We start from the raw sequence: 24,842 nt of genomic DNA on the forward strand, positions 1-24,842 counted from the left end.
GCTTAACTGCTGTTAAACAGTATTAAATTAGTTTATCGAGCCCCTTTCGGTGGAAGAGCGTAAGAACTGCAGTAGGAACCAAAAAGAAGTGAGTAATCGTTTTAATTTAATACTGTTAAATAGTCGTAGGGTATTTACTACAGTCACAAAAGACGGAATAGAACAACATGGTGAACTCCCGAAGCGTCTTAGCTGAAGCTGAGACAAGTAATTTGATATAAGACACGTATGTCAGCAAATGTCGGGAAATACCCCAAAAGTGGATGACAAATGTTGAACATTGGACGTCACCAGATGCCGTACCTCGCTGCACGTGCAGAGGTTGATCGTAATAGTGTGTCGCACCTGATCATCCCAGCCCCTATTGTACATTTCATGATGATAAACTCCTGACTTCGAGCTAACAATCTGGTCACATTGTATTACAGACATCGATATGTTATGCCTTGCCGAAATCGTGAAAATTTCTACTTTTATTCAGCGTATGAATTACATCTTAGTTGAAATGAGGACAACATACGCGGTAATATTTAAGAGAAACCATGGTTTTCTAACATTTTTCGGCAAGTGTCAACTTTAAGGACGCATAAAAATCAGACCGCAATAAGGAAAAAAATTCCATGTGCACAGTTTAAAGATACTTTCTTGTTCTATTTACTGGCGGCTTTTCGTTATATTCTGATTATTCCTTTCATTACTGTACTGTCAAACGCAAGGCGCTGCGATTGAGCTTGCCGTTGTAGCTGTTGCGACGGAGAATGCGCTGATGTGTTAAACTTGAAGATTTTTTTGTTATATAGTATGTCGTTACTAATGAGTACTCCTCGTGTTTGTTAGTTAAGAGTTTGTAAAGCAATCGTGTTGGTCTACATCTACATTTATACTCCGCAAGCCACCCAACGGTGTGTGGCGGAGGGCACTTTACGTGCCACTGTCACTACCTCCCTTTTCTGTTGCAGTCGCGTATGGTTCGCGGGAAGAACGGCTGTCTGAAAGCCTCCGTGCGTGCTCGAATCTCTCTAATTTTACATACGTGATCTCCTCGGGAGGTATAAGTAGGGGGAAGCAATATATTCGATACCTCATCCAGAAACGCACCCTCTCGAAACCTGGACAGCAAGCTACACTACAATGCAGAGCGCCTCTCTTGCAGAGTCTGCCACTTGAGTTTGCTAAACATCTCCGTAACGCTATCACGGTTACCAAATAACCCTGTGACGAAACGCGCCGCTCTTCTTTGGATCTTCTCTATCTCCTCCGTCAACCCGATCTGGTACGGATCCCACACTGATGAGCAATACTCAAGTACAGGTCGAACGAGTGTTTTGTAAGCCACCTCCTTTGTTGATGGACTACATTTTCTAAGGACTCTCCCAATGAATCTCAACCTGGTACCCGCCTTACCAACAATTAGTTTTATATGATCATTCCACTTCAAATCGTTCCGTACGCATACTCCCAGATATTTTACAGAAGTAACTGCTACCAGTGTTTGTTCCGCTATCATATAATCATACAATAAAGGATCCTTCTTTCTATGTATTCGCAATACATTACATTTGTCTATGTTAAGGGTCAGTTGCACCAAGTGCCTATCCGCTGCAGATCTTCCTGTATTTCGCTACAATTTTCTAATGCTGCAACTTCTCTGTATACTACAGCATCATCCGCGAAAAGCCGCATGGAACTTCCGACACTGTCTACTAGGTCATTTATATATATTGTGAAAATCAACGGTCCCATAACACTCCCCTGTGGCACGCCATAGGTTACTTTAACGTCTGTAGATGTCCCTCCATTGAGAACAACATGATGTGTTCTGTTTGCTAAAAACTCTTCAATCCAGCCACACAGCTGGTCAGATATTCCGTAGGCTCTTACTATGTTTATGAGGTGACAGTGCGGAACTGTATCGAACGCCTTCCGGAAGTCAAGGAAAATGGCATCTACCTGGGAGCATGTATCTAATATTTTTTGGGTCTCATGAACAAATAAACCGAGTTGGGTCTCACACGATCGCTGTTTCCGGAATCCATGTTGATTCCTACAGAGTAGATTCTGGGTTTCCGAAAACGACATGATACTCGAGCAAAAAACATGTTCTAAAATTCTACAACAGATCGAAGTCAGAGATGTAGGCCTATAGTTTTGAGCATCTGCTCGACGACCCGTAGTAGCTGCATTACAGTACATGCGAGGCTGTAGTGGAGCACAGTGCGCTACAGGCAACCACAGAAGTTTTATTTCGTTGCCCGCCGATCGCAGTACATTTTCCAAAAGGTATTTCTGCGCTCTGGCAGTGCGGTCGCGTGTGTTCCAGTATGCCAGCTTTAGTAAATTGCTGATACGGTGTGGTATTACATGGAAGCTCTACACTATTTCTTAGATCCATTCAATAATGGAATCCTTTCTCCATTTCGTAATGGATTTCGTGATACTGGATTTATCATGGTGTGATATGGAGCCTGATCTAAATCGCAGTCAGTTTGGTAATTTTTCAAGAACTTTACACCCTCCATCTTACTGCCAAAATATCAGATTTTGCCTACTGCTGTCAGTGTCCCGTTTAGTAATCTAGTCAGTTTCGAATCACGTAACTGAATTAGACTGGACTCCATTAGTCTTGTGTCCGTTCAGCTAATCTCCAAAGATCTTCCTATCTCGTGTAGAAATATATTGCCACTGGCGAACCTGATAGTTTTTACGATATTTCAGCGCTTGTTTATCTGAATTACGACGAAAAGTTCTTTTGTTTGCTTGCATGCCGACACCGGGCGAGCGACTTTTAAAGTAAAACGTCTCCCCTGCACGGGAATGTGCATAATGGATGTACGAGTACAGGTTGTAGGCGCGTGGGTGACGGTGCATAGAAGTTTGCGTCTTGCTCTGAGCTGTGCATAGATATCCAGATGGTAAGGCGACCGCTCCCGGTCCGGCACAAATTTTCATTGTTGTCATTCCATTCTACTGCTGGTGGCTGTCCATGTTCCAAATAGCGAATACATTTAATGACAGTCTTTATTTCTCCTCTCAGAACTTTCTTTTCTAAATTTCTCTTCGATTTCCTTCACTGCTTACTCAGCGTACACAGACTGAATAATATGGCGGCTCCTATCGTGTCTCACTCCTTACTCAACTACTGTCTCACTTTATATGGTCAGGTGTTAGTAAATAGGTTTAAGTGTGTGTGTGTGTGTGTGTGTGTGTGTGTGTGTGTGTGTGTGTGTGTGTGTGTGTGTGTGTGTGTGTGTGTGTGTGCGCGCGCGCGCGCGCCAGAATCACAATTATTTACCAGTTTATGCTGATGGTTATAAGTCGGGAACAATCCTCGTTGCTCTGCAGTGTACTGCAATTCTGTCCTTAAGTTCTGTTTACTAAAGACATTCATTGTGACACAGAAGCTCGTGCAGTATTGATGGCGTGGGAATGACTGACACACATGTGAGCTGGCAGAACTTCTCATTTGCTCCACCTCCCTGGATTCATTGCATGCCGTCTGGCGCATATTCCCTGCAGAGCCACATCCAATATCCACTGTTCTTCTTACAGAGCCAGAGAAGACGATATTCTGCTGGACACCAAAGCGTATTTCCTTTTGTCTGACAAACTGTGGGCCTGGGGCCCTTTTCTGTTTCGTTCATACCGATTGGTGCAGTAGGTTCGAAGTTCCAATTCTATGAGCTTCTGAGAGCGGTCCTCCTGCCGATTTTTCGACAACTATACTAAGTAGTTTTGGATTTCGGTATGGCCCTCTCGTTCGGTTCGGTGTGGTTTATTTACACCTAGAATTTGTTATTTTAAACATATTGAGCGGTTTCAGCTTCGGATTTAGTGATTGTGTTGCTGAAGAATCACCAGGACATGTCCAGGTGGAAAGTCAGTTCATAATAAACTATTTTCCTTTGTTAGAAATATGGTTTGTATTTTGTTACTGTGGTTGATTATTACGTAAAAAACAGCTTCGGTCAATATTCTCACAAAATACGTGTTATTTTTACGTAATTAAGAGTTTAAAAAGTCATTAAATTTCAAAAGGTCGGCTATGCATACGTATATCACATGAGCATTAGCTGACATTACTAGTGACTTCGCATACTGTTTTCCGCAAATGGTTTACTTCTTAATTATCGAAATGCGTTTAAAGCTTTCAAGTAACAATGCAAAAGAATTTTGTGAAGCCTGATAGAGGAAACCGAATTTCATGCATTTATGGCTTAGGTCCGCATCATTCGCCAACGAAGTCAGCCTGAGTCTCTCTCCAAGAGCAATTACATGGAATAAAGCGCTGAAGGCAAGGTCGTTGGTTCGGATACCGCTGGCTAGGAAATTTTTTTTTTCCCTCTTCGTGTTTGTAACACATTCTGAGACTTCGTTAATCGCCGTCAAAGTTAAGCGTTTTCTGAAATATTCCATGTTATTTATACGTAAGAGCGCGCATTCTCAGTAACTAGTATCTTTGACTTCGTGACTTCCATGTGTTTTAAAAACCAAAGATGAAGTTGCTGTGGCTGAAACAACTGACAGTGACGTTTATACTCTTTCTTCTCAAAAATAACTCACCACTTTTTCTGAATACGTGGCGATTTCCGAGAGTGTGGTAAGACCGGAATCTAAGAGCGCAGCATAAAGTACTGCAAATGAAACTATACACACTCTGCACACAAATTGAAGACAGTTTGTTTATTACCATATGCGTTTCGCTTCTTTTATTTGTAAAGCATCTTCACACATAAAAGAAGCGAAACGCGTGAGACAATAAACAAACTGCTTTTAATTAGTTGCACAGACGGAACGTACCTTCATGAATTTTGAAGCAACTAAGTAACCACGGAAAAAAGAAAAAATGACGAATTTTTGGGTGTTTCTATAGGCGTATTTGTAGAATGTGGTCCTAGATTCCAACACAGTCAATATTTTATCGTTATCATGCATTCATGGAAGTAAGTGGTCAGCAAAATTTGAACAGTATTTTGTACTGTAACAACACTTTTCGGTGAAGAATAGCGTGCCAGTGTCTGCTGCTAGACGCATCGGGTTCGTGCCACTGTGGCGCTGCAAGTGCGCATGCGTGTATCTGAGGCAGAGTGCTTTTGATTGGTTTGCGCGAGGGGAACTGACAACAGCGTTTCGCTTCGCTAGGACAGTTCGGCATCCCTTCCGAAATGCTCAGAGAATGATGTTGGGACTCTCCTTCGAAAACAAGACCATTCGGTACGCTCGCGTACCGAACCGATCGGCAAAATGGCGGACAGATATAGAATAGGGACCCTGTCCGCAGCTCGTTGTCTAGTGGCTACCATTGCTAACTATTGATCACAGAGTCCTGGGTTCGATTTCCGACTGGGTTGGCGATTTTCTCTTTGTGGGGGCTGGGTGTTTGTGTTGTCTCCATCATTTCATCAGCATCATCATCATCATTCGTGACAGTGGCTAGTTGGACTACATAAAAATTGGAACTTTTTATGGACACTGATGACCGCACAGTTGAGTGCCCCACAAACCAAACGGTGTGTTATTCCTTTCGACACATCGAAATTAAACACACAACCCAATTGTAGTTGGCATACACTTCTTTATCACAAACACAGGCCCTTAATGAAATTAACAGTAAAAGTGATTATAATAAAAGGCACCTGCCCTACAGTACCACTAGCAGGACTCAGATTAAAAAATTAATCCATTTAAGTCCTATAGACACAGATCTTTCAAAAATTTACTAAACCAATTTTCACTAATTAAAACAATGTTCATTAAACCACCATTAATCAAATTTAACTGACATAACTGAATCACACAAACCCTTTAAACACGCTTCATGACTTAAATAGAAACTGGCTTTCACATAACTCATATCAAATTCTAAAACTGCTTTCAAGAACTAAGACATTTTCCATGGGCTGATCTGAAGCAATTCTAAAAGATTAAAAGTATTATCAGATTAATACACTCAACTAGGCTTCTCTTTAGTATTACTTACAGGTATGAGGTTCACACACATTTCATCCTCAGAATATAATAATAGAATATTAAATAGTCTTAAAATGGGGCCGTTTCTATTTTATGTTGAAAATTAGTGAGGGACACGAGCAGACCAAAAGTTTCTAACAGATACAAGAGATTCACGGACCAGAAGGCGAAGTAGAACTAAACTTATGAGCTACAATTAAGCTTCCGGAAAACCACAGCGCTCCACCGGAAAGATGGAATTGCCGACACTAACAATGTAACAATAGACACCGATCCAGGTCCTTAAATTTCCCTATTCCTCCGTGATACCCCGATCGGAGTTTGCTCGCGTCGACCACTGCCAATTATCTGAAACATAAAAACATCAGCGACAGACAAAATTCTGGCGCATCAGATACACAAAACATATCCGCCCAACTGGCTATAAATAAACTTTTAATTATGTACGGCACAAAATGAACCCAAGCAGAACTAATCTACATTACCACATGCCCAGTAACCGCTCTTAAAATTTGATAGCCAAGTCTCTAGGACAAACAAATACAATAATAAGATAGAAAAAGGAAATAGGGAAAACTATTTCGGCCCGCTCTCGAACGCCAGGCACAGACTTACGCACTACTTGGTATGACTTCTAGCTACGCATTAAGCACTGCTTCATGTCTATTTTTTGTGCGTAGCTGGCACTCTGTTAAATGACGTCAACATATCAGGCGGCCAGACCAAATTCAGTGGCAAGTAACCGAAACAATCAAGATAGTTTTCAGTGCACTTAGGTGTTCAGTTAACATGAACAGAACCCACCAAAGAACAATTCGACGACTTCAATTATTTCACCTTGAGTAGCATGTAACAGACACGAAGGAAATCTGTTCTTCAAATCTCAAGAAAATCCCAATCACTGTCGGCAGCGGATCTGCATTCTATCGGCTAAACACGCTGCAGCAGCTGGCCACGCTCCTCCGTCGTACCGACTCGGCCACTCGCCACACTGCATACATCCACAACGCCACACGTCGCTGTCTCACACACAGCTGCGCCCGCCGCAGTTAAATAGCCATCCGCCAAAGATGCGAAGAAGACAAGCAAGCATCGAAAATCGACTCTCAACGATCGGCATGACAATCGATGGAGAGTGGCGCCTGCAGCGCACCAGCTCACCAAACATCATCAAACAATGGGCCACTTGGTAAAAATTACTCACAGGAATTGTTATTTCAAATGAGGTTCTTATTCCTACCTTCCTAATACTTTTATATTCTCTCACTTTACAGTTAGTATTGTTTGTAGGTGAAGATTCTTCCATATTCCGTCTCCTTTTCACAAAACCTTTGATCTTTTAAAATTTTGGTTCTCAATGTTTTTTTTTGGTTTCCTTCTAAGTCGTTTTGAGTATCTTAAAGCCTTCGATTGTTGTTATTAAAACATTGAAAGATTCTTTTGGTTGATATATTGTCTCTGGTTCTTTGCACATGTCGAAAGAAGCTGGCACCCCTTTACCAGATTGTGTCTGAGAATTTGTAAATTTTTTTGTATTACTTTGTGTTGTTTAATTTGTTGTTACCGTTTTCGTCTGTGGTGAGCCACAAATTTTTCCAAGGATTCTCCATTTTTCTCAGTTTTGTGTTCCTATGATTTTACGTGTGGTAATACAATCTGCTGCATAGAAGACTTACAGTTTAACTGATTAACACAGTCTATTTTCGCTTTTAGAGAGAGTGATTTTTTATTGTACGTGTCCTTTCTGAGTTAATACACCACCTCTTTCTTCGGGATCTGGTTTTCTTTACTTATCTTTAATTAGCATGAATTTTCTGTCATGTATTTATTACGATCTTAAGAGAAAGGAATTCCATACTGTAGGTTAGTTTGGACGCTAGAGTGCTCTACTAGGCAAGTCTTTACTGTAGACGTTGTGCCCTTGCTTTTATATGACTTTTCAACTGAGTCACCCAACCACTCGCAGGGAGATACACAGTTTAAAGTGAAGTAGGAACTTTGGGCAACAATCAATTTTGCATATATACAAATCATTACTGGTACCATCATACAGAGAAGGTCTCACTGAAGTCGTGCCACTGGTGTACTGTACATATGACTAGAATTTCTTTGGATTTTCTGCTAGATTTCGAGACACTGCTGTTGTGGAAACTGTTTCTTGCATCTTGCGTTGAAGTTCGCGCCAAGTTTCGAGCGTCTGAATGCCCATCCAGCATTTGCCTTAAGCGATTTAGGGAAATCACGGAAAACCTGAATCTGAATGGCCGAACGCGGGTTTGAACCGTCGTCCTCCAGAATGCGAGTCCATTGTGTTATCCACGGCGCTACCTCGCTCGGTGTTTGAGATTTTGTGTTCTTTTAAGTCTGTCATGAATGTTTTGTAGGTTCTGCAACGGTGTCATCTTTGCCATTTTAGCCTACCTTAGGGGACTCGTTTTTTATTTAATCTAATTTTTTTGATTTCTGAATTTTGTCAACTATGAATCGCAAAGAACTTTAAGACTTCTTGGCTTTTCTTTTCTTCTCCTCCCAGAACCTCTTCATTCTTTCTTTTCTGTCTCTCTCTTCTCCTCGGAAATGATCCTTTTGGGCGTCCTGTTTGGTGGTTTCTCTTGAAACAATTTTTGAACTGTTAACTCAGCTTCTGAACGTTCTTCGATAGTGGACCATCCGTGGTTAAGTCCAACTTCCGCTCATCTCTCTTATTTCATTTACCGATTTAGGTGTGGCCTTTAACCTCACGACGTAGTTGAAGATACTTTGGTCAGTCTGCATCCGTTGACTAAGTCGCTGTCTGTAGAATATCAACCTCCACTTCCTCACAGCGTCCATCATCTTTTCAGTGTACTGGGAAAGTTCTTCGTTGTTTTTGTTGTTGTTCTTCTTCTTGCAAGTCCCATCAGTAGTCTTTTGTTCAAATGGTTCAAATGGCTCTGAGCACTATGGGATTTAACTACTGTGGTCATCAGTCCCCTAGAACGTAGAACTACTTAAACCTAACTAACCTAAGGACATCACACACATCCATGCCCGAGGCAGGATTCGAACCTGCGACCGTAGCGGTCACGCGGTTCCAGACTGTAGCGCCTATAACCGCACGGCCACGCCGGCCGGCAGTCTTTTGTGGTCCGAGTATTTTTCCTGAGAATCCTCCTATCTTTTCGAGTTCGTGAAGGTCTTCCCGTCTTTTATTCGCAAAAAAGACACTCCGAAGCGTATAATCCATCTACCGAGTTAGTGTGTCTAATTTTGGCCTTGTAGGATAACGCCCGTTTGTTGTATTTGTTCTGTGTTAGCTTGTAGGCCGGATCTAGTTTTCCAGCTCTCCCATCATTTGCCTATTTATCTAGTCCACTGGGTTGGATCCATTTAAACTTCTCTGCCCTCTTAATTATCCAATGATGTACTTCCATGCATTTCTCACTGCCTGCGCTCGATGTATATCTTTTCGTAGGAGATTTGGGGACCCATTTTTTTCTGCAATTTCCCTCTCAAGCGTCTGCTCCGTTGTTGGCTAAGAGAGCAAGGACTTCGACAAAAGCTAACCACTTGATTTCCAGGTACTGTCTTTCTCTCTTATTCCTTCCAAACTCAGAGCATCTTCCAGGTTTGCGTTTTTTTCTCCAGTGCGATGTGGAAGAGGATTAGGGATAATGCATCTTCTTTTCTGACCCCTGTCGTAATTTCAAACGGATTAGACATTTCTATGAAGAACGTGACTTTCCAGATCGTATCTGTCAGTGTTCGTTTAATGACCCCTCTGTTTTTTGTCAATTCCAAACTCTTCAAGTTTACTGAATGTTGTTGAGTCGTATACCTTTATAGAGTCGACGAATATCACCACAGTGTTCTGGCTCCTTAGGACTGTTGTTAGTAGAATGCTTTTTTTCGCGCCAGTCTTTCTAAAGGTTCTGCTCAGTTTAGCATCACTTTACAATCACAAGATATTACTACCCGGCCCACGTGAACCTGTGTTTTTTAACGAGATGTTACTCTCAACACGGATTAGGATTGGCTGTGGCGGAATTTTTCCATCTCTTATTAATTTACTATCAATATCGCGTCTTATTAATTTATTTGCTACTAAACCACCAATTGCAATCAACACTATTTTATTGAATGTAAACCTCTTTTGATCGGTTCTTACGTAGTTAATACGAAAGACGTCGAACGACTTTTTGTCCGCTTTTTACATAAATATAATTTGCGTTTATTTTTGGTGGATTTGGGGGTTAACAGTATTCAGTCTCGCTACAGCGACCTTAAGGCTCACTTATCCATGTATGAATGATGACACACACTATTTGCCCAGGATTGTTGTTTCACGAAGATTTCTAGTACGTTATCACAACCATTTTCTTTTCGATATTGTAATGCCTCTGTTATTCTGATTGTTCTAGTACGTTATCACAACCATTTTCTTTTCGATATTGTAGTGCCTCTGTTATTCTGATTACGACGCAAAGATCCTTAGAGCATGCATGCATATGTTGTTACATGCAAGCATGTCCAAATGAACAAGCCTGCGGCGACTACAGCCGTTAAGAAATACATTAAATGTTTTCGCAATTGCGAATAAAGACAACCATCAGTTGTGGAATGGAATGACGACAATGGAAATTTGTGCCGAGCCGGGACTCGAACCCGGATTTCGCGCTTAGCTCGAGCGGTCGCCTTACCATTTGGCTGTCCGCGGACGATCACGGCCAGACCCAAACTTCCATTTGTCGTCAACCACGCGTCTACGAGTTGTACTCGTAAATCAATTATGCATATTCCTGTACAGGTCAGACGTTGTACAGGGCTATTACAAATGATTGAAGCGATTTCATAAATTCTCTGTAGCTCCATTCATTGACATATGGTCAGACACACTACAGATACGTAGAAAAACTCAAAGTTTCGTTCGGCTGAAGCCGCACTTCACGTTTCTGCCGCCAGAGCGCTCGAGAGCGCAGTGAGACAAAATGGCGACAGGAGCCGAGAAAGCGTATGTCGTGCTTGAAATGCACTCACATTAGTCAGTCATAACAGTGCAACGACACTTCAGGACGAAGTTCAACAAAGATCCACCAACTGCTAACTCCATTCTGCGATGGTATGCGCAGTTTAAAGCTTCTGGATGCCTCACGGTTTAAAGTTTACGGCCCCTTTTTCTTCTGCGAAAAAAACGTTACAGGTCACGTGTATCTGGACATGCTGGAAAATTGGCTCATGCCACAACTGGAGACCGACAGCGCCAACTTCATCTTTCAACAGGATGGTGCTCCACCGCACTTCCATCATGATGTTCGGCATTTCTTAAACAGGAGATTGGAAAACTGATGGATCGGTCGTGGTGGAGATCATGATCAGCAATTCATGTCATGGCCTCCACGCTCTCCCAACTTAACCCCATGCGATTTCTTTCTGTGGGGTTATGTGAAAGATTCAGTGTTTAAACCTCCTCTACCAAGAAACGTGCCAGAACTGCGAGCTCGCATCAACGATGCTTTCGAACTCATTGATGAGGACATGCTGCGCCGAGTGTGGGAGGAACTTGATTATCGGGTTGATGTCTGCCGAATCACTAAAGGGGCACATATCGAACATTTGTGAATGCCTAAAAAAACTCTGAGTTTTTGTATGTGTGTGCAAAGCATTGTGAAAATATCTGAAATAATTAAGTTATTGTAGAGCTGTGAAATCGCTTCAATCATTTGTAATAACCCTGTACTTGAAAGTCGCTTGCGCGGTACCGGCAGAGAAATACGATATTGCAGTGTATTTGTTATTCTGATTGCGGTGCAAAGTTCCTTTGGACACGCATGCACGTCTGACTTGTACGGGAATATGCGTAACATACGAGTACAGGTCGTAGACGCATGGTTGACGACAGTTGGAAGTTTGGGTCTGGCCGTGAGTCGTGCACGGATAGCCAAGTGGTAAGGCGGCCGCTCGCGGTAAGCGACAAATCCGGGTTCGAGTCGTCATTGTCGTCATTCCATTCTACAGCTGATGTTTGTCCATGTTCGCAATTGCGAATTCATTTGATGCATTTTTCTTTTTGTGTGGGCTCCTGAACTGATTGCTCCTTAATTTTTGGAAAGAGTCTTTAGTACAGTTTCGAACAATGTTTTACGCGTACCATTGTATGAGAAGGTGCCTAATCACTATGAACGACACTCTTTGGGCTGGTAAGCTTTCTACAATAGGTTGGAACTCATTGGCTCTTTCATACGCATATTGTCATTAAGTGTGTGCTCTTACAAATCATCGGCGGCCACAAGAGAAACGAGGTCAGATGAAACTTCCTGCCAGATTAAAACTGTGTGCCCGACCGAGACACGAACTCGGGACCTTTGCCTTTCGCGGGCAAGTGCTCTACCATCTGAGCTACCGAAGCACGACTCACGCCCGGTCCTCACGGCTTCAGTTCTGCCAGTATCTCGCCTCCTACCTTCCAGACTTTACAGAAGTTATCCTGCGAACCTTGCAGAACTAGCACTCCTGAAAGAAAGGATATAGCGGAGACATGGCTTAGCCACAGCCTGGGGGATGTTTCCAGAATGAGATTTTCACTCTGCAGCTGTGAGTACTGGGCGTGAGTCGTGCTTCGGTAGCTCAGATGGTAGAGCACTTGCCCGCGAAAGGCAAAGGTCCCGAGTTCGAGTCTCGGTCGGGCACACAGTTTTAATCTGCCAGGAAGTTTCATATCAGCGTACACTCCGCTGCAGAGTGAAAATCTCATTCTGGAGGTCAGATGAATTTGCAGCTTTTCTTGGGCTTTCTTCTCAGTTTTTGGTGATAGGCAGTGATGCTTGACAAGCCTTTAGTACACACTCATCATTTAAGCTGAGAAGAACCACTTGGCTTGGTGATGACGGTCAATGTAATACTTCCACGTCTCTGTCATTTCTGTGTGCTCGACATTTAAAAAGCCCTGGCACTGCTCATCAGTATTTTCTTTTTTTCATACTTGTGTGTGTGCGCTTTGATCAACATGTGGTTATTGTTTTTACATTACCAGTTGATGAGTAGTCTGACATGGAGTTAGTACACTACTTGTGCCGCCATCATTAAATGAAATAAATGAATTTTGCGTTGAGAATGGAATTATGACGCTCTGAAACTGCTTTGTGCAAATAAAGATATGTAGAAACTACATGGTGAACATTTGTGTTGCGTTTCTCATACACAATGAACGTTGTAGCGGGCCCAGCCAGTTCCACAATAATTTGGAGAGACGTAAAACTGAGATTGGAAAACTTTCAAAACAATAGATCAGCGTGTAGGTCTAGGACAATTTTTCTGCAAATACAATGGGACCAGAAGCAATCCCAATTCATTGTCTTCGTTATTGCATGTTTCTACTCTATAGTTCTTCTGAAGATGACCAAAAAATAATGTCTCTTGGGTTCCCTTCTTTCCAGAATTCGAGTGTTTCTTCAAGAGAGGTACGTTGTTACTGCAATTCCTGGACCAGCGGTCGTTTTCATCTCAGTAATAAAACATTCCAGATTATCTTTATGGGTTGCATTAGTACGTAACAAGATGTGTTTAGCGCCTTCGGTTGCCAGGTATCATATCATCGAAATTTTTCGTACAGCTCGGAGTGCATGTTTGTCTCTGGAACCAACAATGTCACAAGCGGTGCTTCCTGCAGAACGCGAGCGGTAATTGTTGCGAGCATTACCACAGGTCATTGTAAAATGAAGTGTAAGGGCTGGTGCTTATCTGCATGGAGATACAGAGGTAATTAAAATATTATTCTTCAGGTTTGAAAGCGGTTTCCATTTACTACGTTTTCATAAGTTAGCTAGTCATGCCAGCCAGTTGTGTTGGATAATTGGAATACGTACGTCAAAACGGTCAAATATTGGATTTGGTACTTCGCTTCTTTAACACGCCAAAGAAAACAACATTCTCAACAGAGATTGGTGTTTTTCGTCACTGGCAGGACTAACAGACGATGAAATTGCGAGATTAATGAATCAGTTGGGCACAGAACTATGATTTTGAGTTCGAAGATAACGAAAACGACTTCTGAAATAAAAGTCGGACAGATTCAGGAAACTGGTAACTTTCGTAGGCAACTTCCTGTGAGGAACCTCGTAGTCATGCGCAGCGAAATTTAAACCAGTATGGAAAAGAAATGAACAGGATTCTTAAGGCACATGGTTATGTAACTTTAGACTACTCTAATGACACATATTTAATAATTAGCTACGTTATTGATATAACAGATTGTAAAAAGACAATGTTTTTTTTCTTTTTTCTCAAGCAGATATTCACTAACACAAATTGTTGCGTCACAGCCAGTGTCTAATTATTATCTTATGAAGCTGTTAGTATACTTTCAGGACTTCTTGTGAAAGTAGCTGAGTTTATTAATCTAAGGTAGTAGAACTTTTCAGAAAATCATTTGATACCAATTTAGATTAAGTGAAAAAATTCTTTGAATGTTGCATTTCCACAACACTAATCTGTTATCCTCGTTTGGAAATGTTTTGGACTAGAGGAACAAGAATTCCCAAGCTGTCAGCCAACATTACCGGAAACAGATTCCTCCTGCTTCAGGTCAACCTGAAAGTAGTTGATTATGATCTACCAACATTGGCATTGATGAACAAGTGATCCCTTCATGAACAAGTGATCCCTTCATGGGAATGTTGCTGTGTGATGGTATTTTAGAGACAAATCAAATCCTGTTGGAATAAAGGTTTTTGTAGTAGCATTATCGAATGGTGTACCCTTCAACTTTGAGTATCAGGGGACAGCAACGTCTTTTGAAAGCACAGTTAATTCTGTTCCCTGAAGTATACACATTAGAGGGAACTGCATGACACTGTTCCCGCAGGGTCATGTGTCCTTATTAACAGGTATCTTACATTGATCTCATTACTTGGTGAATTACTGAAAAATATTTCTGCAACGGGTACTGTTATGTACAGTTGAATACCAAAATTGATATTGTTATAAACAAATTCTACTATGAAGAGCACTGGAAGAATCAACCACAATCAGGTGGTTTGGTGGGATGAAAAAATTGACATAATTAAGTGGTTATATAAAAGACGGATAAGCCCATATCTGATTTCAAATAATTTTGGTATCGAGTCTACAGATAAATATACGCGGTGGTGCAAAAACAGAAGAAATGTGTGGAAATAGACTGCCCGTCCATATTATGTGAATAGAACACTAACATATGAGAGGCATTGATGTAGTAGATCCAGTATGGTAGATACAGTAATAAGTAAATATGTGATAAGAATCGAAAGAAATCAACAATAAGAACAATTTTTCACTTCTTTGGTATCTGTCTGATGCTTCCTGGCTACGACACAGAACCGCCACCTAATGTATCAGCAGCAGTCTCCAGCAGAAAGATATTCTCAACTATGACCAATTCAAAGCAGCTGTGGCAGAACACTGTCTACACACAAAAATTTATCCCCCAGTTGCAAGCAATTTCAAGTGGATAGGCTGTTGAAATAGAAGCTGCAAAATGCTAAAACAAGGAAGTGGCACCAATACCACACAACTGCAAGAAAAGTTTGTCCAAAGCATATGCCTGAAAGTGGAAAAACAGATCAAAGTGCTGACTCTCAGGCTGCAACTAATTTAAATTTGTGAGATGCATGTCATATAAAGTATTCCTTTGTTTTTACAATAACAAAAATTGCTTTAGCAAATTCACACAGAGTTATAATTGAAGTGCGTATGTATGACAGTTGTATAGCTTCAAACCCAAAGTATGATGTAGTTCCTGTTAGGCCCTTTTTTCTGCAATGAAAAATGTGTTTGAAAGTTGTATCTTAATTCTTTTACATCAAGGGTAATAAAAAAAGTTTTCCTTTCAAGTCATTGTGCATATTGCTATGGGACTGAAAAGGATAATGCAATAATGATAGAACAAATTTTTATTGAATTTATAAGTTTTGATGCTATTCTGTGCACAGATATATTGGGTGAAATGGTCTATATTTACTTAGCTCTCTTGACTGCTGTTAACACACATCAAAGCATTACAAAGGTGCTGAAAATTAGATGATAGTAAACATTCTTTTTACCAGAAGTACTGTGATATGACTCTCCAAAGTTACACAACAAGGTTTTCAACTTTTGTTTCTATAAGCCATACTTCTATACAAGACTTCCTTTTGATGCACTTATTTTCACACTTTTTTCACTTTTGAATTTGTAAGAGGGTCATTATGCCTTCCGTTTGATATGCACTCACTCCCTGTTGCCAACGTACCAGAACAATTTCATGGATCAGATCCCACAAAATCCCATTTTTAAAGTAAACAAAGTGAATATACATAAGAATAGCAAACTTAAAATCAGCATATCACACATCTACCACAGCTATGGTAATGTTGCGTTAGTGGTACATACATTGGATGCCAGAGAAAGCATTGCTATACAATTTGCTGAGCAAGGGCTTAATTGGAAGTGTGTCCTCCTCCTGTCCTTGTCATCAGTTCTCTATAAGGCAATGTTTTCACTTGTGTTCAGTCATATCAACTTTAAGTGTTGTGTGAAATTTTCTTTGTGTGTATTACACTAAGGAACAATAGGCTGTGCCCAAATTATGAAATACCTAATAGCTGTGCCAATTTCATATCCCATTTTGTTCCAGATAAGCCATATGCCAGGCAGCCAGGTGTTGCCGTGGCAACTGATGATGGACAGGCCCAACAACTACAAGGTGAGGAAGCTATGAAAATTTGTTGCTAACACATGGAGGAATAAAATGGGTAAAGGCCATGTGCTTGGTTACAGAAAGAGATTCCATATGTTGACTGCTGCCTTGTTGGTTATGTGCTTACTCTACAGTAAATGTGTATGGTATGGTCAACTGATTCTTTGTTTTTCGTTTTGTAAGGAAGACATACCTGTATGTTTATGCTACTTTCTGGAGGTTTTCAAGGAATGCTTGTTCTTCTGCCTAAAGCTATGTTACCATTTATTGAGATAACCACTGTGCTCAGAATTCAGGAAATGGTGTAAACTGTTGTGGCACTAGATAAATGTTTAACTGTCTGCAATTACAAACTAACTCCAGTTTGCATTGAGGTTTCCTCAGAGTTGTTGGTTATGGGGATCTCAACACCTCGAGTCCTCCCTGGTTCCCATCCACCCTGTGCAGGATGCCTAGATCTACCATTGACACGTCATTTGCAGTCAAATGGACAGGTAATGACAGCCTGTACTTTCAGCAGAGATGACAAGATCCACAAGAGAGGATAGTACTTATGAGGTACCTCTGGTATAGGTATCACAGATACACAATTGTTGGGAGCTCTTCTAACACACTGATCTGCAGCAGCTGCCAATTGTTTAGCAGCAGTCAGGGCAATTTCCGGATGCTTACGAATGTCAACCAAATCATCCCATGTTTGAGAGCAGCATTCACAGTGGGGCTGCATTATTACAAGACAGTCAACAAATAATTTTAATTCAGCCCACTGATTATCTTCTAATCTGTTGAGCAAAAAAGTTGCTAATTCCCTATAAGAACTGAAGCAGATATACAAAAACAAGATTTCTATAAAGGCAACACAGAAACCTGTGGTAAGAATTACTGGTTTCCTAAAACGTTTTGATGCTATTTGAAGTTGTTTGCGAACTCGAAAACAGAGTTAATTTACGATAAATGCAGATAATATATAGTGCAACTCCTTTTTAAGGAAAAACTCTTAGTAACACAATATGTTAGTTAGAAAATCTGCTACAGTAACTAAAACACAAACATCAATTTGCTACAAATTGCTTGTTGATTATGCAAAGGATAATGGTAGCTTCCAAAAATTCTCAAAAAAGCATGTTTTTTATTGTTGATATACAATGAAATTCACAGGTGATGTATTCTTTGGCTGAACTGTAAACAACAAATGCTGATTCGCTACAAAATAAATTATGTATTCAAAACACTCATACCAGTAACTTGTGGAAATATAGTTTTGTGAGCATCTGGAAATTTTCAAACTGAGCCATTTCACACAGAATTGTACAATGAAATAAGAGAAAGATTGTTTCGAAGAGAGGCCTAGTGTTCGGAAAAAGCACATGCTCCAAATGTACCACTTTAAGAATTGCCCCAGGTGGCCAAGGAGACAGTGATGTCAGGAATGTTCTTTTCTGAATACACGATTCTTCTGTTTGGCCTTTTGGTTTTCATTATTCATTGTACTTATATCATCCACTTTGATAAAACTTCTGACCTACTAGAAGGTAGCCACTTGTCAGAGTTTCACCTATAAGGTGCATAGCTGTGTTCTGTTTTCCATTGCTTTTGCACTTCCTGATTTTTGTTTTATATTTGTTGAGCTACACATGCACTTCTCTGTTAATATTTGTTTCGTCTGGTGAAGTGCTTTTTGTACTTTGGTTACTACATTTTGATGATTTTTGGTGGTATGTTCTATAGAAAAAATGAACAGGGGGGAAGTAATTGTAAGGTGTGGCTTTGTGCTTCCTCCTACGTATAACATGTAAAAAGACCATGAACATAAAAGTAAAAAGATTCAAGGTCAGATGGAGGCTTACCGAAATTCGTTCTTGTCATGAGACATTTGCGACATAACTGGAAATGGGTGGGGAGAGTGGTGGTGGTACCCTCCGCCACACACTGTAAGATGGTGTTTGGACTACTGACGTACATGTAGATATGTTTGAAATTGATCTAAAACCTGTAGAATTAACCATGTTCAGTATATTGGAAACCATTTGATATCGAATGAAGCATTATTATTATTATTATTATTATTGTTATTATTATTATTATTATTAGTATTACTATTGCTACTGTGTTGTTACAGTATAATTTCTTGCTTTCAGGAAGGGCACCAGCGGCCACAGTGCCAGGGTTGCCAGAGCATTATGCTCAGATGACAACATACCGATCGTGTGCTGCCATATTGGCAGATCCAGGCACAAAGGATGAAATTAAACTCAAGGCAGCCCAAGAAATAAGTGAAAATTTCGAGGTAAGGCACAATGTATTGCATGCACTGCTACTTCCTGTTAAAACAAGTTAAATGATTCTTTTCTCTTGCAGCATTTTTTTATAATTTTATTTATTTATTTTTTAAGTTTATATTCATACTCCGGCAAGAAGAAAAACCAACTGGATAGCTGAACACCTCATTACACATCAGTAATAAATATAAGTGGAATGTGCAGGACAGTATATAGTGTGTATGTGGATGGTTCACTACTCATCAGATAACAGAGATGCTGCACAGTAGACACCTGGAAATCATGATAAATTATTGCTTAGCTAGGTACCGCTAAAAGAAAATTGAGAAACACCTGTGTTGCATCCTGCTGTTTACAGACTACCTGAGGTGGCTGTTGGGCAAATTTAATAAATGTGGAATAGGTAAGAAGGAAGAACATGACAAGAATGGGCTGAGAGAGGCATGCTAGTGTGGAATGTGTGTATTCATATAAGGTTACAATGAATGAGCAAGATTGGAGGATGGGAACAGGTGGAGGCAGATAAATGGTAGGGGTTGTTAAGACTCTTTTGACTAAGTTCAAACGGTATGACAGACTGGTACTTTCACTCAAATATCTCATATTCTGTGTGCAATGGTTTTATCAGCTACTTTATCCAATGCAACTGATGACTAGGCCGTCACATCTTACATCTGCCAGTACTTTGTACCTTCTAAATTCCTCAGGAGCTCTTATGCATAACTTGCTGAGAACTAGCAGTCCTGCTCCTTCCTTTAGGGTAGGAACTGTTAAAGATAACTATTGCAGGTGTAGAACTAACATTTTCTTTTGTATGTTCAGGACCAGAGCTGAAATGAATTTCTCATGGGGCGTTATATAAATCCTAACATTGTGTTTGCTTATATTGTGCATTTACATTATTGTGTGTACTTCAGAATGACCAATGGGTCAGAATTAATTAATCACTGAAAATGATTAACAGAATAAAGGTTGTACACTAGGGTGAGGGGAGGTGGGGCAGAGGGTGTTCTGCTTTGAGTAAATGTAATTAAGTATGGTTGGAAACAATGTCTACTTACTGTGAGTACACTAGTTTTATTGGCTACCGTTGGAATGGCCCGTGCATAACCTAACGTTTTGGCCTGACTTGGCATAACATCATAGGGGTTGGTAACGCATGGGCACTTTAAAGCTCATATGTAGACTTTATTCTCAGACTCTTGTCAATAAGTTGACAAGTTAGTCAATAAGATATAGATGTGTGAAATAACTGGATAAAGCCAATGGGAGTAATGATTTTGACAAAACCAAAGGATTTATTTTAAAGCAGATAAATGTGCATGGAATGTTATCTGCACAAGTGGAAATGGTAGCTTTACATGAATTGTAAGTCCAATGAGCTACATTGTTGCTGTGTGGTGTATGCTCTGTTTGTCCACAACACAACAAATAATGTGTTTCCGACCATCACTGTCTCAATGAAATTGGTTGTGGACCCACTATCACCAGTTTGTCTGATTCCAAAGGTTTGAGACACCCTTTATGTAAGGCCAGTTTGGACAATGAGTGACCTGCACTTTAGTTGGAATATATCTTCTTTTCATGTTTTATTCGTTGCAATTTGTGCACCCATGGCAGTTTTTTACACAATTTTTATTAATGGGTAGTTACATAACTTACCTATCAAGCATATAAAATAGTAAATTGTGGGTACTTGTCCACTAGGAAGATTAGGCGAGGATAAGGGAAACTCGTGCCATCTTCATATTGTGTGATAATGTGGAGGATTTACAGTATTGGCATCTTGGCACATAAACTTGTTTGTAATTTTTTGTGCACATGTGTGGTTTGAAAGATAGCTTGTTGTGGCGTTTACTAACATTGTCAGCCTTGTTTTCACACTTCATAATTGCTCCAGTGGTACACTCATTACTAATTTTACAACCTGTTGTTATTCAGACAATAGTATCTGCCTTAAAATTGAATATAGAAAAGTGCTTGATTTTGCAGTGAGCTCATTCCATCACTGCAGTTTTTCTGGTTTACTTGATTTGTCTGTATCAAACTGTGGAAAATCCAGGGTGGAATGTAATAATTAAGAGTGTGGCTTCAACAGCCAGAGGCTGGAGTTGTGTCTGTGAGTTGTGTTTGCATTTGTGTATGTTTGTGTGTCTGTCGTCTATTTTGGCCTTGATGGCCAAAAGCTTATATTGTGACAGTCTTTTTGTTGTGCCTATCTGTGACTCAGAAACTTTCATTGATTTACCTGTATAATGTTTGAGGGTCTGTAGTGTAGTTTCATTGCAGATATAAAAATGATCTCTCGTTTCTTCCATCTTAGCTATCATTGAGTTGTCTCACCGTTCAGTCAAGCTGCACGTGCTCCGGCCTTGGTAGAAAACTTCACATTCCGGCACTTGGCCACCAGCCTACCTGCCTTTGTTGCCTGCCTGGCTAGCTTGGATGAGCTATCAAAACTGTTGCTCTGTGTGATGGCTTCTCGTAATGTCTCATTACTGGTACAAATCTTTCCACAATGCGGCACTGTGTGCACTGTTCATAAAATTTTGCTACAGATTAGACTGTGTAACAGGCTGAGAATTATACAGAGAACCTTGTCTTTAGTAGGCAATGCTCTTAAACACCCTCTCACAGAAAGCGAAAACATATGTGGATGAGGAATTGGTAAAATCACAGTGTGGAATTCCACATTTCATTACATAGCAAAGCATGAGGTGTATCTGGCATGTCCATTTTTGCCTTGTGGAGAGGAACATGACCAATGAGATGCAGCAACAGTTTTATGTCACAAGCAGAACTTAGGAGACATTGTATTCTACATAGTTAAACTCCTTTTTTTTTCTAAAAAAATATTATAGAGTACGTGGTATAAAAAAAGCAGTTTCAAAGCCTCAGATCATTGATGCTGTCTTGAAGTCATGAAAATCCATCATTTTAAGAACGATTTGTTATAATAAACTTACAGGACACTACGTAAGTATATCGTTTCAATGCTACAACACAATGGTGACATATTGAATAAGTGTTGTTTTGGGTACAATTTGTCATAATGAAATATCAAATAATGACATTAGTAGATACAACCATTACACAATATATATCATGTAACTGAGGTGGTGTACTCGTGTCCAAGCATAATGTGGTTGATAGTGTCATGAACTATGAAGAGAAAGGCAGCAGGTTCACATGTAACTTGTTCTGTGTTATCTACAATAGTCGATGTTCTTTATTATATCTGACATGTTTGCAGCAGTTCTTGTTGCATAGATCGATGGCTGGAATGTTTCCCAGTGGTCAAAAGTCTTAATGTGACTGCCGTTCTGTGTCAGCAAGTAAACACAGGTTACACACAGGAAGTTTTCGCTATTACAAAACTTTGTGTAAAATACATGTGCGCGCGCATCTCCTGTTTCATTCAAATAAAATTGCAAAATGATTCCTGAGCTTCAAACCTATGGGAAGTACAAACCGTCAATGCAACGTGGAGAATATGGATACAATGCATGCACAAACTGACATTGGACACTATTCTTCAACAGTAGTCAGTTTAAAACTGAAAATGAGATGGAGTTTCAACTGTGTTAACAAACAATTTCTCGTAGTATGTATCTCAGATCGTTGTACAGCATTATGTAGTGTTCATGTACCAGCAGTTCACTGTTCGAGCCATTAATGAGCCCAGAATCTCCTCCTCGATTTTCTTCACTCTTCTTGGACAATCACTAACAGTGAATGCAGCTAAAGTATATTACGCATGTCCATATTGGCACAGAAGCTGAGTGTTTCGCATGCCAGGTGCTGCCAAGAACTGCCACTCAAGAGTGCTGTGGTCACCATTCAGGCTGAGGAGCATGTTCTGAGAGATGTGGCGGGTCATTTCATAGCATGCAGCAGCCATCACAGATGCCACAACTGGTGTGCTTCAAGATGGTAAAAATTTTCCTGTGTGAGGATGACTTTACAGACTGCGCTTTCCAGGTCAGACTCATGACCCTCCCCCACAGCTTCCGAGGATGTTTGTCAGCCATAATTGAGTTGGCGTTAACTTGATCCCTGAGATTTGCTGTGTGCTGGGCATGGCAGCTTTGTGTGCCTGTCTCGACCAATAACCTAATGCGATTCTGTAAATGACTCTGTGGCAGTGCCTCATTGTTGTCACAGTGCTGTAGACAGTGACTGTGTTTACCTGCAACTGTTGATGCTTTGTGGCTGAAAGCTGACAACAACACTGTGAGCTGTCATGGCTATTCTTACGCCATCTCAACTAAAGGTATACAACAGGGCTTCAGTGAACTTAAGTAAAAAAGAGGTGCTGGCTGGCTTGAAGCTGTGAGTGTGGTAAGGGAGCTATACCGGGATAGTTTAGCCAGTAACAGAATCGCCTCTAAAAACAAGGCTCTGGCTTTGATTCGTAGTTTGGTGCAGAGCTTTAAAAGCCCTGGATGTTTTCATTTATTTATACCGTTGTGGCTAAGCAGATTGGCGCACAGAGATATTCAGTCACCGTAAACACTGGCTTATGAGACTCATCTGGGCAAGGCAATAAGGACATCAGCAGTGATGATATTTGAATAACTAAGGTGCTTGAAATGGCATCAGAGATAAGGAAAGGTCCTATTTTTAGTTTATCCATTGTGTATATCTTAATGACATACCACAAAACTAACCTTCAACAACATTGGAAAAGACAGAACCACCACCAGAGGTTGTCTACAAGTCTTGTTGCAGTGTAGGTTTATCGACCGTATGATAAGAGTCATTATTTAGCTTGCCTTCTCTCGTAATTGCTTTTATAGACGATCTGATTCTACTAACTAAAGGAAGAAACACCCTTTAAACTGAGAACATCTGTAACACAGAACCACAAAAAATTCAGATTCAGTAAACAGAAATCAAAAGTTAGACTCATCACAAGGAAAAGGCGATGTCACTCACAAAAAATTACTTTATCATTTATCTTAAGAATAAAGAACTTCTACAGGTACATTATCTAAAATATCAGTATGTTATAATTGATGATAGGTTTGTAATAGAGAAACCCATTCAGCACAAGACAAATAGATGTACAGCTTTAATTATAGCATATTTAAAATCTGGCAGACTCAATTGAGGTTTGTGCACTGAACCAGTAAGAGTTATTTATAAAGGAGCAGTATTCCCTAAGTGAATAAAAGCACTGAAATGACAATACAACTGCACTAAAATTAGTAGAGCACAGCGATTAATGGATTTAAAGATAGTGAAAGTATATGGGGCAACACCCAATGAATCACTATGCATTTTATCAGGCCTTGCGCCCATAACTTTAAATATAAAAGAAATGGTCAATTGTTTTAATGTAGTCTAATCTAAACAAGCCAGACAGACGGTATCTATTTGTGGGGTCCTGCCCACTCATCTCATATAGGGTGCCTAAGGGATTGCTGTGTTCTTGGAATGCTGTACAACAATTCAGCCAAATCACATTAATAGGTTTTATTACAAATAAGAAGACTGACAATACTTACCTTTGAATTTACAACAGTGTCGCAAGCGATGGGCGTCATGCAAACGAGTAATGTTCTTCGCTATAGGCAATGTCCATGTAAGCAACGAATATGGATCACTAATAACTGCTGTCATAGTGTTGGTCTACAAGTTCCTGTCTAGTACTGTCTGCCTAGGCTGGCAGGAGTGGCGCTTATATTCTCCTCGGCTAGAGGACGCTCCCGCCATGGCGCGGTCCTAATCGGCGCAACATTGGCCGACGTCGTCTCACCACCTTTTCTGCTCTTGCATTCTTCGTCTTCGTTCCGGCTCTTGTGGTTACACCAAAACACTATTACTCTAGAATACAGTAGTTGGTGTAATACAGCAGACTATTAAAGAATGATTGGGAAACAAGATGAACTACTACCCTGTTG

At 40.4% G+C, this 24,842-nt stretch overlaps 1 protein-coding gene across 1 annotated transcript in view; it reads left to right on the forward strand.

Annotated features, from left to right (window-relative positions):
• LOC124598833 (transformation/transcription domain-associated protein) overlaps positions 1–24,842 on the forward strand; it is a 441,523-nt gene that overhangs the window by 36,597 nt on the left and 380,084 nt on the right. Inside the window, exons 3-4 of the mRNA XM_047136029.1 lie at positions 16,595–16,663; positions 18,796–18,944. Coding sequence (XP_046991985.1) covers positions 16,595–16,663; positions 18,796–18,944 — 218 coding nt within the window. The remainder of the gene's footprint in view (positions 1–16,594; positions 16,664–18,795; positions 18,945–24,842) is intronic.

The sequence above is a fragment of the Schistocerca americana genome, chromosome 1 (assembly GCF_021461395.2).
Source record: "Schistocerca americana isolate TAMUIC-IGC-003095 chromosome 1, iqSchAmer2.1, whole genome shotgun sequence".
NCBI lineage: Eukaryota > Metazoa > Arthropoda > Insecta > Orthoptera > Acrididae > Schistocerca > Schistocerca americana.